This window comes from Cervus canadensis, chromosome 20 (genome assembly GCF_019320065.1).
Source record: "Cervus canadensis isolate Bull #8, Minnesota chromosome 20, ASM1932006v1, whole genome shotgun sequence".
In the NCBI taxonomy this organism is placed as follows: Eukaryota; Metazoa; Chordata; class Mammalia; order Artiodactyla; family Cervidae; genus Cervus; species Cervus canadensis.
The window spans coordinates 36350073-36367920 of record NC_057405.1 but is presented as its reverse complement, the minus strand read 5'-3'; the positions used below and the strand labels follow the sequence as shown (position 1 = coordinate 36367920).

The window sequence follows — 17848 nt, the reverse complement described above, 5'->3', positions numbered from 1 at the left end:
GGGCGCTCCGCGTCGGGGGCCGGGCTCCTGGGTCTGGGGTGCCCTCCCAGGAGCGGAAAAGCCAGGCGCCCAGACAAGAAGCAGACACGTTAAGACACGAACTGGTTCGCCACTGGCCAGAGGAAGGGCTGCCAGCGCGGCGGGGGCGGGGCGGGGAAGCGGAAGGGGAGCCGGGCGGAGCGGAAGAGGGGCACGTTGGGGCGGAAGAGGGGCGCGACGGGGCGGTAGAGGGGCGCGGAGGGGCGGAAGGGGATGTCGTCTCCAGTGCGGTCTTCAGGGCCGTGTGGCTGCGGTCTGGCTGCCGGGGCTGCACTTTAAGGAGCATGTCTTGGCGAACCCTAGCAGTCGCTGTGTAATGGACTTTAGCGCTTCTTCACTGGAATTCCAGACGGCGACCCGCGGGGCTTCGGCGGCGCGGTCCGTGTGAGGCCGGGCCGCAGGCCCACTGCCCTGTGCTGGGCAGAGGGACGCCGTGCAGAGCGACGCAGAGCGTTTTCTCAGGTGAACGAAGGTGATGGGGAAAGGTCAGTGTAACTTTCCTGTGAAGGTGAAGAAATAGCTGATGTCGACATTTTCCAAAGGATAGAGACGCGTGATTTCAGTGCTGAATTTATTTATTTAAATTTCATTTAAATGCTGAACACTTTCCAATTCCTGTACTCAGTTGTTGTTGTTCAGTGGCTAAGTCGTGTCGGACTCTCTGGGACCCTGTGAAACTGCAGCACACCGGGCTTTCCGGTCCTTTAGTATCTCCTTGCGTTTGCACAATTTCATGTCCGTTTGAGTTTGTGATGCTATCTAACCATGTCATCCTCTGTCGCCGCCTTCTCCTCTTGTCCTCAATCTTTCTCAGTAGTGTTAAAAAAAAAATAATAAAGACGGAAGAAGATAATTTAGGTGATACATTTAAGTTCACACTTCCATGAAGTGGGCAGCCTCCTTTTGGAGAAATGCAAAATAAAGTGGAAGGCATGAAGCTTTCACGATAAAAAATAAAACAGCCAGTTCTTTTACCAGCAAATTGGACTAAATTGGGAGTAGCCAAGGATTTGGAGTTGGGACAAGCGAACTGTAGAAAAAGTCATAGATAAGTTCAACAAAGAAGACGCCCATTATGTTAAAGAGAAGGAGGAGGAAGTTGGCAGGAGTTGCTTTGAAGAAAGTTCTGGGTTGAGGTGAGAATTCAGGTGGTGATGGTTTCTCATAGGCTAAGTAGCTAGGTACACAGGAAATGTCCCCTTCTAGTGGGTCTGTAAATGATGCTCTCTTGGTGGAGCATGTAATTAACAAGGAGAATTGATGCCTCCTTTGGTAGTGTGTCCTTCCAACTATTTAAAATGATGTTTTCTTTATTCAGTTTGACGTTTTGTACTTTTCTCTGAAAGCATCGCTGATGAAGAGTCAGGTTTTCCAGTTTCAGTGGCCCTTGTCCCTTGGTGCCAAGAAAGACTTCTTGGTCCACTTTGCACCCCACCTGGGAGAGGAAAGTGCACCGATTGGAAACCTACTGAGGAAACCTAAGGAGGAGTAGAAGGGAGAAATTGCGGTCTAATCTTAAGATCTTAAGCGTTAGAGAGCGTTCTGATCATTTTGAAATGTGGAGCAACCATCACCTTGTTGGACAAACTGGTTTTACAAAGATTTGACAGGCAGCAAAATACAGAACGTAAAATAGTTACACAAAGCAGAATTATAAATAAAAGTTTAGAACCAAATTGTATGATGTAGTTCTAAACTAGGACCGTAAGCCTGAGAGTAGCCAATAAAAGAAATCATGTTGGAGAAGGGGGAGTGTCAGGTGACCCTGTTGCAAGTGGTCTTTCTCTCTGATTCTTCTATGCAGTTGAGTTTCTGCTTCTCTAATCATGTTTTCTCTGACATTTACTTGAACCCAAGGGAAAAAAGGCTCATCCCACTGAGGCAAATCTGGTGTCAGGTATGCTTCCTGGAAGTTCCCACTCAGGGTGACCATGCATGCATACTAATTCATTTGAGTTGTCTTTGACTCTTTGCGACCCTATCGACTGTAGCCTGGCAGGTTCTTCTGTCTGTAGGATTCTCCTGACAAGAACACTGGAGTGGGTTGCCATGCCCTACTCCCAGGGGGTCTTCCCGACCCAGGGATCTAACCCACATCTCTTACATCTCCTTCACTGGCAGGTTCTTTACTACTAACACCACCTGGGAAGGCCATTAAAATAGTATTGTTATTTCGAAAGAACTGTTCAGAACCAAATGTATTACCCAGTAATACAGGCTATAAGGTTGCAAATTCAGAAACCATGACTCTAGATAAGAATCCAGAAATAGTTAATAGTCCAGACAAGGAAAAGCTTAAGTGAATTCTGAACCTTCTAACTCTTTAAAAAAAAGAAAAAAAAAAAGCAAGTGAAAAGATTAATTTGTCATGGGGATTCTGAAAGACCATAATCAAAAGAAGAGGTTGTCCCCTTTTGCAATAATTTGAGAAGTACCAATAAGGGTATTGTCTTTCCGTGAAAGAGAGAAAGAGAAAAGCAACAGTGACCAAAAGGGTATACAAGTCTGGTCAGGTCATCTTTGGAAAGCTGTCTGCCTCAGTTATTAGCTGCTTCTCTTTCTAGTCAGTTTGATTTGGATGTTTCCAGTGTTTTTATAGGACCATGTGTCAGGTGAAGTCTTCTTTAGCTGTGAGATGTGTACTCAAGTTTCAAGTCCCTGAAGTTTGGTTACCTGCCAGGTTGTGAGGAGGACCTGCTATAGACCGTTCCAAGGAAATTCAAGAGCAGTCTTTTTTCTTACTGATTTCAAACCAGAAAAGTGGAAGAAAATTGAAAACATTAGTTTGAAGAGGAGTAGCCAGACATTTAAAGATAGTAAAAATATTTGACCAAAGAGTTACTTTGGCCACCTGATCCCAAGAGCTGGCTCATTGGAAAAGACCCTGATTCTAGGAAAGACTGAGGACAGGATGAGAATGGGGCAACAGAAGTTGAGATGGTTGGGTTCCATCACCGACTCAATGGACATGAGTTTAAGCAAACTCTGGGAGATAGTGAAGGACAGAAAAGCCTGGTGTGCTGCAGTACATGGGGTCGCAAAGAGTCAGACATGGCTGAACAACAACAGCAGAAGAATTTGGGATCCAGTCCAGCATATAGGTATGTAACAAAACCTTGAAGGTCACTGGTAGGACTGGAATTTAATATCTGTGTAAGTGAAAACATGATTTCTTTCTCCATGATTATCCTTTTATTATAGACAATCATAGTAAAACTAACTTGTTGGTATTGAACTTGGTTTGATTATTTACATAAATGAAATGAGAATAGTGACTGATCATGTAAGTTCTTTTTCAAAATTGTTTTGCTTGAACCTTGTAAACAAGGTACCCGGCCAATTTATTTATTTATTTTTCTTGAGTAGGTCCATAAAGCTGCCTGGTCATATCTGAGTCTATGTACACCTTTCTTGAATATAATACAGCCAAAGCCATGGTAATATAGCCAGTATTTCCAGTGGTGTCTTGTTATGACGAGAACAGATTCCCAGTGAATTTATGCAAATATACATATTGTCATGAAAAAAAAAATACTTGGGTTTTTAAATTCTGGAGGGATCAGAAAGGGAGGAAAAAAAAATAAATGTTTTAACCCTTGTTGTAAAGATACATTTTCTTAAAGGAGAGGGGGAAAAAGGGTCCTTTACATCCAGTTCTGTGCAGTATTTTAAAATTATCTAACAATTTCATCCTAGAATATTTGTCAGGATCTTTTACATGAATTTCTTTGAAGATAAACACATTTGCCGAAGCCTCAGAGTATAAACAATAACTGTCTATAAATGACAAAAGACTTAAAAATAGTACTAATTAAAGATGAAGGTTCAATTTAATGTAATCAACAAGTCTATTTGGTCATTTCTGTGACCACATCTTTAAAACCATGGCTGTATATTGTCAGCCTACTTATTTAACTTATTTGCAGAGTACATCATGAGAAATGCTGGGCTGGATGAAGCACAAGCTAGAATCAAGATTTTTGGGAGGAATATCAGTAACCTCATTTATGCAGATGACACCACACTTATGGCAGAAAGCGAGGAAGAACTAAAGAGCCTCTTGATGAAAGTGAAAGAGGAGAGTGAAAAGGCTGGCTTAAAACTCAACATTCAAAAAACTAAGATCATAGCATCCAGTCCCATCACTTCATGGCAAATAGATGGGGAAACAATGGAAACAGTGAGAGACTTTATTTTTTTGGGCTCCAAAGTCACTGTAGATGGTGACTGCAGCCATGAAATTAAAAGATGATTGCTCCTTGGAAGAAAATCTATGACTAGTCTAGACAGCCTATTAAAAGCAGAGACAAAGGATGAAACAGAAGCATTTAAAAAAGACACATGTAGCTGAGAAATTAGTGTGTATGATAAAAACAATTCTAGTCAATCATGTAATTTATCTTAGCAAAACTCTGACATTTTAAGTAACCCCAAAAGATTTCAGTATGCCATTTTTAAGTACATGTATCGTAAAATATAACTGTTGCACCTAAAAACTCTTATCCCATTTTCATCTATCTGAATTATTTGTTCCCAATATTTATGTTTATTGTTACTAAGTTTTTTTTGTTATTAAGTTTTTATTATGTTATTAAGTTTTACTCACAAAAACTTAATGATTCATTAGACAAAGTCAGCCATCATCTCAAGCAATTTTTTTTTCTGACAGATTTGCAGCAGAGATAATGTGAATATCTGACTAGTAAACTCATGTGAAATAAAAGTATATTCAGTGCTGATGACTCAAGACATGCCTATTTCAATTAGACTAACAAATTTAAACTATCACATGAACCACAAAAGCATTCGTGTGAATTGCTCTTATATTTCTGATAATTTATATAAGTAACATTTTTAGACCAATTAAATGGAACTCTTTTTATAAATTAATTTTGTGCCTAGAAATTGATTTCAACAGTTGGTAACGTTCTCTGGGAACTCTATAATTGTCCTCACTGCCCATGTTAATTATCTTGCTTAAGTAAAATTTGCATCATTCATTTCGTGCAGGCAGCTTTTCAACAACAAAAATGAATAGCTTGCTTTTGGTAAATGTTCTTTCATTCTAGTATTCTTTTTGAGCCTCCACAATTCTTTTAATGCTGCACACATACATGTAATTGTGAAATCAGCTGGGGGAGGGAGGAGCATAGTAATAAAACAGCCGATCTTTTCTTGATATTTTATTGGTCTGACCTGAAAGATAAGTAGATCTTAGGTAGCTGGTGAGTTGGCAGTGATCAGCATTCCAAGAAGAGAGACCAGCTTGCAGAGAAAGGTGAGTGGTGGGATTAATGAACAGGGTAGGTAGAGTTGACTTGTGGACAGATTCTTTTGCCTTGTCTCGTGTTGTGGATTCTCAAGCCTTGTGTACCAAATTGTTATTGGCAAATATTTGTCAAGTACTGTACCAAACATTGCAAATGTCCTCTTGCAGCTAAATCTAGTGGGAAGATTTGGTTAAAGTAGTTACAGCAAAGTGTGAGTGAGGGTTAAGGAAGGATCTAAGCATTGTGAGAGCAGACAGAGTATTTTGTGTAGTTGAGAGTATTAGAGGAGTTGATTTGGAGTTGCTTTGAGGAAGAAAAAAGTGTAATGGGGAATCACATACTCAGAGGGTTGGAATGAATAGAACACCTGAAGGATATGAAAAACTGGAAGAAGTTCATTTTGGCCGGGAGGAAAAAAGGTATGTGTGGCATACTCACTACATACATGGTAGTGTTCAGCTCAAGTAGTGAAACTTGAAAGGTAGGTTAATTAAGAAAGAAAGAAAGTGAAGTCGTTCAGTCGTGTCTGACTCTTTGTGACCCCATGGACTATAGCCTACCACGCTTCTCCGTCCATGGGATTTTTCAGGAAGAGTACTGGAGCGGGTTGCCATTTCCTTCTCCAGAGGATCTTCCTGACCCAGGGGTCGAACCTGGGTCTCCTGCATTGTAGGCAGACGCTTTACCGTCTGAGCCACCAGAGAAGTGTAGTGTTAATTAATGAGAGCCTAAAACCAAATTCAGATGCCGAAAACCGGTCATATGCTGACAGTCTGAAGTGGAATAGTTCTGATTTTTTGTTGTTTACTCCCTGCCTTATGCTTATTGTTTTCTTGCTCAGTATGTGTTTGTGTTTACTTTCTGGATATTTCCAGCACCTGATGAATCAGGTTACAGCTTCTAAGAGAACTGAGAGCTTAGTCTCTGTGTGGGGAGGGGAGCTTGTTTGCCTTTGAAAAAGTTAGAAAACATGGAGAGAGTGAAACCTTTGATCTCTGCTCTCTTCTCTTTCCACTTTCCGATGGCGTGATTGTAAGCTTGTTCAGCTGGGCTGAATCTGCTGTGGTAGGGCAGTAAAGCAACAGCCAGACGAGTTAGCAACCCTGACAGGCTACAGTCCATGGGGTTGTGAAGAGTCAGACATGACTGAGTGACTGAACTGAACTGATCCATGTAATAAGTGGTAAGTTGTTCAGTCGTGTCCAATTCTCTGCAACCCCAAGGACTGTAGCCTGTCAGACTCCTTTGTCCATGGGGATTCTCCAGGCAAGATACTGAAGTGGGTTGCTTTGCCATTCTCCAGAAAGTATTCATAATAGGCTCTTATCCAGTGTCAAGGATTGGACCCCTAATCTTGGGGTTAGCAAACTTGAGAGGCTTAGCAATGTCCTTGAGTTTCTCAGGTACTACTCTCTGCCACAGACAAGGGGCTATGAGGAGAGGAAAGAAGGGAGAGTTAGTGGAAGGAGGGCAGGAGTTTGGGAGGCAAAAAAAAAAAAAAAAAAATGGAATCAATAGAGAAAAGCATCCATGAGGTTTTTATTATGAGGATTCCATGGAAAAATCATGTCCAATGAGGCAAAAATATTAGTGACATAATGTTTAAATTTGGTACTGATTTAAGTGTAAAGAGGTACAGATCTGATGATGTCTATACTGATTGCCCTTGTTTTGGATATTGGAGCGAGGTGCCATGCTAAGTCACTTTAGTTGTGTCTGACTCTTTACAACACTATGGGCTGTATCCCAGCAGGCTCCTCTGTCCATGGGATTCTCCAGACAAGAATACTGGAGTGGGTTGCCATTTCCTTCTCCAGGGGATCTTCCGACCCTGCGTCTCTTAATCTCCTGCATTGGCAGGTGAATTCCTTTACCACTGGCGCCACCTGGGAAGCCTCATTGGAGGTGGTGGTGGGGTCTGTTTGTGAAGACAAAACAGACATACTCCTTACAATGAGAAAAGATATGTTGTTTATTGATTCTATAATCTCTTTATAATAATTAAAAATGCTAATGATTTTACAAGTCTTATTCCTTCTTATTTTCTAGTTTAACTCTTTATTTTCCCTAAACAGAATACTATGGAAAACATAGGCACCTTTTTTCTTTTTTTAAATAGCCATCTAAGTTCTCATCAAGTTTCTTTGGCATAGTTCTCTTACATTAAAGTCACAGTCAACATGAAAAAGACCTCACCCTGAAATGAATTTTCCGTTTAATGGTCTCTTCTATACATGACTTACCACTAGGGGCAAAACATGCAGAGAGCACATTGTAGGCAAAAGCCAGCTTGGTCATGTTGTGTTTGGCTCTCTCTGTGTAGGCCTCTCAGTTTTGTGAACTGATCTGGCCAGTGACCTTGAGAGCTTATTTTTCCTAGACTAGAAGCAGGCCTAAGGAACCCTGAGCCCTACAGCTTTAATCTTCTTCAAACGCTTTCCCAAGATAAAGGCAGCCCCTCGTTCCATGTCCCACATAAGCTGAGAGGCAGGGGAGCGTGAGAGAGAAGGCAGTAGAGATGAAAAGGAGGAAAGAAGGGAAATCAGAACAAAGAAAATCCAAAGTGGCAGCAGTACCAGTGGAAATAGTTTCACGTTGTTGCCTTCTACAGAGAGCTGTAGTGCTGTGACTGAATTACTTATCTTGGCTCAAAACCAATAGTTTCGTTCTTTGGAAGAAGGACCAGGGAAAGTAGGGGAAAGTAGATGAAGTCATGGGTTCTCCACTTACGTTTCCCACTGACAGTTACTAGGTCTTAGCCTCAGTACTCCCTGGGTAAAATGCCTCTGATTCTGAGAAAGTCAGAGAATGTAACTGCCTCGCTCTAGCCCTTGTGAGAGAAATCTGTTATATAGTTAAAGTATGAAGTACACTACTAACCAAATCCTTGTAAAATGTGAACCACTAACCACAGACATTATAAGTAGGTAATGTCTTATTATCTATAACTTAACCTCATTTCTTAAAAAAAGTCAGTATTTTTATTAATGATCTGGTAGAGATTGTGTTGTATGCAAACCTGATTTGTATACCTGGGAAAAAAAAAAATCAAACCCACAGCTCTTGTCCTTCTTGTGAAGAGCGGTAGGGACTCCTAAGCTGGGAATGATAGTGGAGTGGTGGTTCTGCATCAAACTGACCAGGGGCCAGTGAAAAGGAGACCTTCTTCTCTGGCTGACTATAATACCCTTAAGCACTTGGAGCTACATATTCTGGACTTGGAATTCCTAGAATCCCCACAGTGAAATAAACTTTTTCTGTCTGGCAAATAGAGATCTTTTATTTAGTTTGGGAAATGATGGTTAGGTCTAGGTGGCTCTAGGGGTGAAGAATCCCCTGCCAGTGCAGGAGATGCAGGTTTGGTCCCTGGGTGGGCAAGATTCCCTGGAGGAGGAAATGGCAACCCACTTCAGTATTCTTGCTTGGAAAATTCCATGAACAGAGGAGCCTGGAGGGCTAACAGTCCATGGGTCACAAAGAGTTGGACACGACTGAGCATACAACAATAACAAGAACTATAGTAATCCCTATACAGTAATAACCACATTAGGTATCATTTAGTACCACAAATGTTAAATGTAAAAACTCTGTGTGCTAAAACCTTGAATAAGACGTGGTCCCTGCTGATAGGAGTTTTTTAATTTACTGGAGGCAGGAGCGTGATTATGAGTCATTATAATTTACTGGAGGCAGGAGCGTCTCTGATTCTTTCTTACCTGGTTTCTGGTCATACATCAAGTTTTAAGAAATGTTATTACCTTTAACGAGGACACTTCTTAGTTTTCAGAATTGCCAGAGACTCCAGATACCTATGTGGCCACCTGTAGCAATATAGCAATATTTGTGTTCTTTATTAAATATCTTCTATGCAAAAAAACAGAATACTTAGAAAAATTAGTTTTGAAATTGGTGTTTTAGAAGATTGGGAGAGATTATTGGCAAAGGCAGAGATACCTCTCCATTCCAAATTGGAAATGTTATCCTTTAGCGGGTGATGCGAACTGGAGTCTTGAGTCGGGAAGAAAAAAAAAAGAAATGGTATCCTTTAATAAGAAAAAAGTTTAATGAGAAATGTGGCATACTTGCCCATAGTTAAAAAAGCATAAAAAGAGTTTAAAGAACAGCAACAAGAAAAATAAATACCTGTGTATCCATTGTCTAGGTTAAGAAATACAACACGCTCATTCTGAAACCTAACTTTTTCAAAAGTATCTTAGGTTAGGTTTCTTCATGTCTACGTTTATTTTAATTCTAGCCACAGTAATAAAACCTGATTTCAAATTTAAGACAGTAGTCTTTTATAGAAGTAATTTAGGAATAATCATGTCATGGTCTCATAACATAAATATTGTTATTTCATCAGATACATATTTCAAAAGATTTGTGATTGTGGGCAGCTATTTAATTACTTGAAGTGATGCCTCAAGTTTTAAAGCTTTTTAATAAATTAATATTCTGCTATAAAAATATATGTATTTATTTGGAGAAAAAGAGTAAGAACTTTGAGATCTCTCCTGTTGTTTCAGAATTTGACAGTAAGTAGGTGACTCCCTAGAGGAAAGCTTCACACATAGGTAAGCTTTCATTACTTGTGAAATGGAAGTGTGGGTCTTGTTTCCTGTTTTCCTAGATTGTTTTGGAAGGGGAGTGGGGCTGTATCATTTTCGTTCTAATTGGTTAGTGCTAAAATAGATAGGTGAAGAACTGATACTCTGAAAGTATGTAAGATGAGAGTTTCTTAAAGGTAGCCACCTCTGCCAGTATTTTGGTCTCTACAGTATTTGGTATCTACAAGACATTGTAGAGAAAAGCTAATCTGAGTTTACTTTTTCGTTACTCCCCAGCAAATTAGGATGTTGCTTAATTTTTGTTCTACTACTGCTTAAAATGTGAAAACTTGGAAAGAATGAAGGGAAATAAAATATCATAATCCTGTGCATTGATTTAGTATCTTCAGGTCCCTTTCTGCCTACAGAAAATTCTTAGACTTCATGATAAAAGTTTACTGGTGAAGAGAGGAAAAAAAATCAAGTCTCTAATAAAGCTTAGGAGTACGTCAAGGCTGTATATTGTCACCCTGCTTATTTAACTTATATGCAGAGTACATCTTGAGGAACGCTGGGCTGGAAGAAGTACAAGCTGGAATCAAGATTGCTGGGAGAAATATCAATATCCTCAGATATGCAGATGACACCACCCTTAGGGCAGAAAGTGAAGAACTAAAGAGTCTCTTGATGAAAGTGAAAGAGGAGAGTGAAAAAGTTGGCTTAAAGCTCAACATTCAGAAAATTAAGATCATGGCATCTGATCCCATCACTTCATGGGAAATAGATGGGGAAACAGTGACAGACTTTATTTTGGGGGCTCCAGAATCACTACAGATGGTGATTGTAGCCATGAAATTAAAAGACGCTTACAATGCGGGAGACCTGGGTTCGATCTCTGGGTCGGGAAGATCCCCTGGAGAAGGAAATGGCAACCCACTCCAGTATTCTTGCCTGGGAAATCCCATGGATGGAGGAGCCTGGTGAGCCAGGAGGAGCCTGGTGGGCCATAGTCCACAGGGTCGCAAAGAGTCAGACACGACTGAGCAACTTCACTTTCACTCCTTGAAAGGAAAGTTATGACCAACCTAGATAGCATATTAAAAAGCAGAGATATTACTTTGCCTATAAAGGTCCGTCTAGTCAAGGCTATGGTTTTTCCAGTGGTCATGTATGGATGTGAGAGTTGGACTGTGAAGAAGGCTGAGCGCCGAAAAATTGATGCTTTTGAACTGTGGTATTGGAGAAGACTCCTGAGAGTCCCTTGGACTGCAAGGAGATCCAACCAGTCCATCCTAAAGGAGATCAGTCCTGCGTGTTCATTGGAAGGACCGATGCTGAAGCTGAAACTCCAGCACTTTGGCCACCTCATGTGAAGAGTTGGCTCTTTGGAAAAGACCCTGATGCTGGGAGCGATTGGGGGCAGGAGGAGAAGGGGATGACAGAGGATGAGATGGCTGGATGGCATCACCGACTCGATGGACATGGGTTTGAGTAAACTCCAGGAGTTTGTGATGGACAGGGAGGCCTGGCGTGCTGCGATTCATGGGGTTGCAGAGTCGGACACGACTGAGCGACTGAACTGAACTGAATAAAGCTTAATAAAAGGAAGAATTTTGTTCTGTTTTCAATTAGAGAATTGAGTTAATTTTGCTTAATGTGTACATACTTCGTTTCTTTGATAAAACTGAAAATTTGTTGAGGGTAAAATTTTTTTTTCCTCCTGAAATAGCTAGTTAATAAAGGGGAGATGACTAATAAGAACTCAGTTAATTTCCATTGAACTGTTATCAATTATGTCTTACCAAATATATCTTATCATATGCACATGTGTTTATATACTAGGATCCCAGTCCTATGAATTTCTTGACTATAAAAACCTACATGTAGTGTGTAATTTACTTAATGGCTCTTATGCACAGAATTCTTCAACCCATTTTTTATTCTTAGAATGAAACTATTGTCTACTTTAAATAATCCAATAAAGAATCCTGTCCTGTTTTTAAAGATTTATCTTAATTGCTAATCTAGTAGTTGTGTATGTTTCTCAGATTTTATCTTCAAAAAAGCAAAAAGGCTTCCAAACTCATTTTGAAATGATGTACAGTATTTTCATCTGTTTCTTTACTTTTCCCACAAACATTGATCACTGAGCTTGAATCTGGGGATAGTGAAAGGGGAGATGAAAGAGAAAGAACAGTGTTTGGGGTCGAGATGGATTTTTTTATGCACGTGGCTGGAGTTGTGAGCTTATGTATGTTGCAGGAAAGGGTCTGCAGGAAGGGAGATGCCTTACAGGGTCCAAGAGTAGGCGCTGCATGTCTAACACTTAGAAGTGAATTGTTCCAGAAGATAAATGTGTTGACAAAGCAAGAGACTTCACTGGGAAGTGGCCCCCAGGTGAAGAGCAGCAGGGTAAGGGAACCCAGAACTGCTCTGCCATGTGGCTTGCAGTGTTGGGTTTTATGGTAATGGAGGTAGTTTCTGGGTTGTCTCTGGCTAATCATTCTGACTCAGGTTCCTTCCTGGTGGCCTGTGCATTGTTCAGCCAAGATGGATTCCAGCGAGAAGGATGCTGGGAGGTTGGCAGGACATATGAATTGGTGTCTCACTACTTTTGACTTTTCCCGAGTTCTTCCAGTTGGTGGTAGCTTCCGTGTTCCCTACCAAGGTCTCCTGTTGTAAGATAACTCATGCAAGTGGTTACTGTCAACCCTGGCCAGGGTAGGTGGTTTTGGGCAGTGGTTCCCCTAATATATATGATGTATATATAACATATAGGCATTAGAATATAAGCTTTGTTTGCTCTCTTAATTTGTTTCTAGCCCCATTGCTTGTCATTTCTCAACAGCTCCTGAAATTTTTAGTGTAGATTTCCTCTGCTAGCTAAGAGAATCTTGAGAAAACTTGATATTTACATTTAGTCAATAATTTAGAAAGCCTTTAAAATCCTTTATTTTTTCATAGCTATTTCATATTTTAATTAGTATATTTTTGAACTTCACCTTTCATTTCCCATAGACTTAAGTTTATCAACCTTTATCACTTTATTTCTTCTTCATTTTTTAGGTTCATGCTCAAGTCCTGAGAAGTCACCCTATTTTAAATCTTTTCAATTTCTTTGAAAATGTATTTGTAGATTTGTGCTTTTAAGAGCATACAGTAGAAAGATAGCTCTGATTTTAAGGAGTAATGTGAAACTAATGGTGGCCATTGTATTAATCCAGAGACATAGGTTTGAACTTTGTTGTAGGGGAAATAAAGGATTGGAAAAATAAAAAAGATAGATTGCACATGAGAAATGAAGGAGGGGGAGGAGATTGGGTTTTCTACTCTGGCTTTCTGTGTTGTTGATACTACATATAGTTAAGGGAAGGAATAAAGTAGTTACAGGTTTTAGTAGTGTGAGTTCAGGTTTAAACTGATTTTGAGAAGCCTGTGGTACATCTAGAGGTAAGGAACAAGGAAGTTGATTTTTGTTTGATTTAGGAGTACACAGGCATAACATTTCCAGTGGGGATGGAAATGCAGGATTTATTGTCTTAAGAGTTTTAATAAAAGCTATAGGCAAATGAATAAAAGAATTTCTACAAGTTAGTAGTAAAAGGTTCAGTTCAGTTCAGTGCAGTCACTCAGTCGTGTCCAACTCTCTGCGACCCCATGAGCTGCAGCATGCCAGGCTTCCCTGTCCAACACCAACTCCCGGAGCCTACCCAAACTCATGTCCATCGAGTCGGTGATGCCATCCAACCATCTCATCCTCTGTTGTCCCTTCTCCTCCTGTCCTCAATCTTTCCCAACATCAGGGTCTTTTCAAATGAGTCAGTTCTTTGCATCAGGTGGCCAAAGTATTGGAGTTTCAGCTTCAACATTAGTCTTTCTAATGAACATCCAGGACTGATCTCCTTTAGGATGGACTGGTTGGATCTCCTTGCAGTCCAAGGGACTCTCAAGAGTCTTCTCCAACACCACAGTTCAAAAGCATCAATTCTTTGGCACTCAGCTTTCTTTCTAGTCTAACTCTCACATCCATACATGACTACTGGAAAAACCATAGCCTTGACTAGACGGACCTTTGTTGACAAAATAATGTCTCTGCTTTTTAAATGCTGTCTAGGTTGGTAATAACTTTCCTTACAAGGAGTAAGCGTCTTTTAATTTCATGGCTGCAATCACCATCTGTAGTGATTCTGGAGCCCCCAAAATAAAGTCTCTCACTGTTTCCCCATCTATTTCCCATGAAGTGATGGGACCAGATGCCATGATCTTAGTTTTCTGAATGTTAAGCTTTAAGCCAACTTTCTCACTCTCCTTTTTCACTTTCATCAAGAGGCTCTTTAGTTCTTCTTCACTTTCTGCGCTAAGGGTGGTGTCATCTGCATATCTGACGATATTGATATTTCTCCCAGCAATCTTGATTCCAGCTTGTGCTGGAATAAAAGATAAATAAATAGAAAAAATGGGTAAAAAAACTTGGAAGAGGCACTTTACAAAAGATGATATGCAAATAACAGATTAGCATATGAAAATGGAACTTCACTTCATTAGATGTCATAGAAATGCAAAGTGATACCACAATGACTGTACCACTATCTAGAATGCCTAAAATGGAAAGAAAGAAAATAAAAAGACATTAGCAAGTGATTAATAAGATCATGGAGCAACTGGAGTGTTCACTCTCTGTGGATATGAAAACTCTTAGTAGCCAGTATCTCTTAAAGTGGAAAAAATGAACAGATGTGATCATTATGACCAGTCCTTGGAAAATGGAAAATGGCAATGTGTGTGTGATGTGTGTGAGTTTGAGAAAGAGAGAGAGATTGATACGTAGAGTTTGCTAATATGTTCACCACGAGTAATTTCTGTGGGAAGTAAAGCCCACTGGCCCAGACTGAAAGAATGGACTTGGAGACACTAGGTGCAGCTAGAAGAGAGGCTTTAATGACGGTCTTGCAAGATCTGGTGTCTGGTGGGCAGGCATTCCCAGTGTTATTAAAACAAGCAATTTTATCCCCTAGCATGCAAATCCTTCCCCCAGTTCCTTCTTGGCTGAGAACTGTGGGGTGAACAGTCTTCCCTGACGTTTCCTAGGTTTGTTCCCTCTCTGTTTATGGGCTGACCCCTCCCCAACATCTTGTTTCTTCCTTTTCTGTGCACCTATTCCTGTTTTTCTGTTTTGAATTCACCAGTAGAATGAGCCTCCACGAAAATCCTAGACATTCCACCCTCCCTTTGTTTGCCTGGACTTTCCAGTTTTATAACCCTTATGGTTACTACATCAGTAAGCTGTTGGGCAACTTTGGCTGATAGTAATTTTTCCACCCAAAGCCAGCACCCTTGAAAATGGACTATTTTAAGTTTTTTTATTTCTTACAATTTCAAGCTATCAGTGGTTTAAAAAAAAACAACTTGCAAAATTCTTCAATGTTTAACAATCAGTTTTAGCCAGCTGCTGCCTAATCCAGTACTTCTATTTTTAGATATAGCCAAGAGAAGTGCATATGTGTTGACCCAAAAGACAGATACTAAAATGTTCACAGCAGGTGTATGCCAAATGCCCAGAATGCCAAAACCCAGAAACAACCTTAATGTCAATTACATTGGAATTGATGAATAGTGGTATATTCACATAATGAAATGCAACAATGAAAAGAATGGACTATTTAGAATCTCATTACACATAATAACAGTAATAGGTGTCACAATCATAGTTGAAACCAGACAAAAGAATATATACCATATTTTTTAATTTATATAAAGTTCAATAGCAGGCCAACTAATCTTGAGTGTTAGGAGTCAAGATAGTTGTTATCCTTATTTGGAGTCGTGACCAAAATGTGGCACCATGAATGGTGGACCTTGTAAGGTTCATGTTCTGTTTCTTGATCTGAGTGCTATTTACTTGAATGTATTTGCCTTGTGAAAATTCATTAAGTGTAACTTATAATTTGTATCATTTCTGAGTGTATTTTTTATGTCAACAAAAATACTTACAAAAAGATATATAAAATGAGAAGAGTTGACAGAACTTTGGGGGATGCAGAAACCTTACACATGTGTTCCTATTTCTTTCCCCATTTTCCTCAGGACTCCTTCCAGCTTTTTCTGTGAAAGCATTACAGAAGGTAAGGTTAATACCAAGAATACTGCTCTGTTGCATTTCTGCCTAGAGGTTGTTCCCAAAGGGACTTTTGGACTGAATTTTTTCTTAGATTTAGAGTTAGAAGAACTGCCATCATGGAAGAAGACTCCCTGAAGGCAGGAGATGGTGCTAACTACAGAATAGCAACAGTTTTCTAAACCCTCCTAGTGTGTTGGATTTCAGTAAATGCCCTGTAACTATGTCATCATCTCCCACTGATGTACTGAAATAATGTACTTTGTGAATTTTTTGGTTTGAGAAGCTGGGAGAAGGGAAGCAATCTTGTACTTAGAGTGCTTTGAGAAGTAGGGAAGTCCTTCCAGTAAACAGAAAGGTCTCTCGCTAAAGCCTGTTAATGTATTATATTAGAAAAGTGTCTGTTTAGCTAGACTACTGCATACTTCTCTCTTTTTTCCAGAAATGGCAAGAAGTCTTTTGAAGACATCGCCTAACCCTGTAAAGACAAAATTGCTGCATCAGATAGGATTGTCACTTTATAATACTTCTCATGGCTTCCATGAAGAAGAAGTGAAAAAAAAACTTGAACAGTTTCCTGGTGGATCTGTTGACCTTCAGAAGGAAAACAATGGCATTGGCATTCTTACGCTGAACAATCCAAGTAAAATGAATGCCTTCTCAGGTATAGAGATCTTTCTTATGTTAAAGAATGATGCCAAATCTAACCTGCTATCCTGTGATCTTTATCCTTAAACTCTGTAGACAGAATTCTTGAAAGTCATGGTACTCTTTGTAGAAAATGAAAAAACAAAAAGTTGTCACATGAACCAGGAATATTTTTAAAATTTATTTATTTTTAATTGGAGGATAACTATGTTATAATATTGTGTTGGTTTCCGCCATACATCAATCAGTCATAGTTATACGTATTTCTCCTTCCTCCTGAACCCCCCTCTCACCTCCCACCTGATCCCCTCTCTGTTGCCACACAACACTAGTTTGAGCTCCCTGCATCAAACAGAAAATTCCCACTGGCTATCTGTTTTACGTATGGTAATGTATATGATTCCATGCTACTCTCTAAATTTCTCCCAGCTTCTCCTTCCCCTACTGTGTCCACAAGTCTGTTCTCTATATATGTATTAATATATGATACTTGTTTTTCTCCTTCTGACTTCACTCTGTATATTAGGCTCTAGGTTCATCCATCTCATTAGAACTGACTCAAATGCATTCCTTTTTATGACAGTAATATTTCATTGTATATATGTACCACATCTTCTTTATCCATTCATCTATTGATGGGCTTCTAGGTTGCTTCCCTATCCTAGCTATTGTAAATAGTGCTGCAGTGGATATTGGGGTACATGTGTCTCTTTCAGTTTTGGTTTTCTCAGGGTATATGCCCAGTAGTACGATTGCTGGGTCATATGTAGTTTTATTCCTAGTTTTTTAAGGAATCTCCATACTGTGCTCCATAGTGGCTGTACCAGTTTACATTCCCACCAACAGTGCTAGAGGGTTTCCTTTTCTCCATACCCTCTCTAACTTTATTTTTTGTAGTTTTTTCATGATGGTCCATTCGGACCAGTGTGAGGTGATACCTCGCTGTTTTGATTTGCATTTCTCTAATTATAATACGTGAACTGTGAACTTCCAGATGTTCAAGCTGCTTTTAGAAAAGGCAGAGGAACCACAGATCAAATTGCCAACATCTGCTCGATCATCAAAAAAGCAAGAGGGTTCCAGAAAAACATCTATTTCTGCTTTATTGACTACGTCAAAGCCTTCGACTGTGTGGATCACAATGAAGCTTATGGAAAATTCTGAAGGAGATGGAAACCAGCCACCGACCTGCCTCTGAGAAACCTGATTGCAGGTCAGGAGCCAACAGT

The 17848-nt window shown here is 39.9% G+C and overlaps 1 protein-coding gene across 8 annotated transcripts in view; it reads left to right on the top strand.

Moving 5' to 3' along the window:
• The first annotated feature begins 223 nt into the window (after nt 1-223).
• The window catches only part of ECHDC1 (ethylmalonyl-CoA decarboxylase 1), a 56433-nt gene continuing 38808 nt past the window's right edge, over nt 224-17848 (top strand). Inside the window, exons 1-4 of one of the 8 annotated variants that reach the window (XM_043438942.1) lie at nt 5267-5317; nt 9836-9883; nt 15941-15978; nt 16414-16635. In XM_043438942.1, the coding sequence (XP_043294877.1) occupies nt 16416-16635 (220 nt within the window). In that variant the 5' untranslated portion in view covers nt 5267-5317; nt 9836-9883; nt 15941-15978; nt 16414-16415. Of the gene's footprint in view, nt 525-5182; nt 5318-9835; nt 9884-15940; nt 15979-16413; nt 16636-17848 lie in introns of those variants that run through there. The other 7 variants (XM_043438941.1, XM_043438939.1, XM_043438940.1 and 4 more) reach the window with 7 other exon arrangements.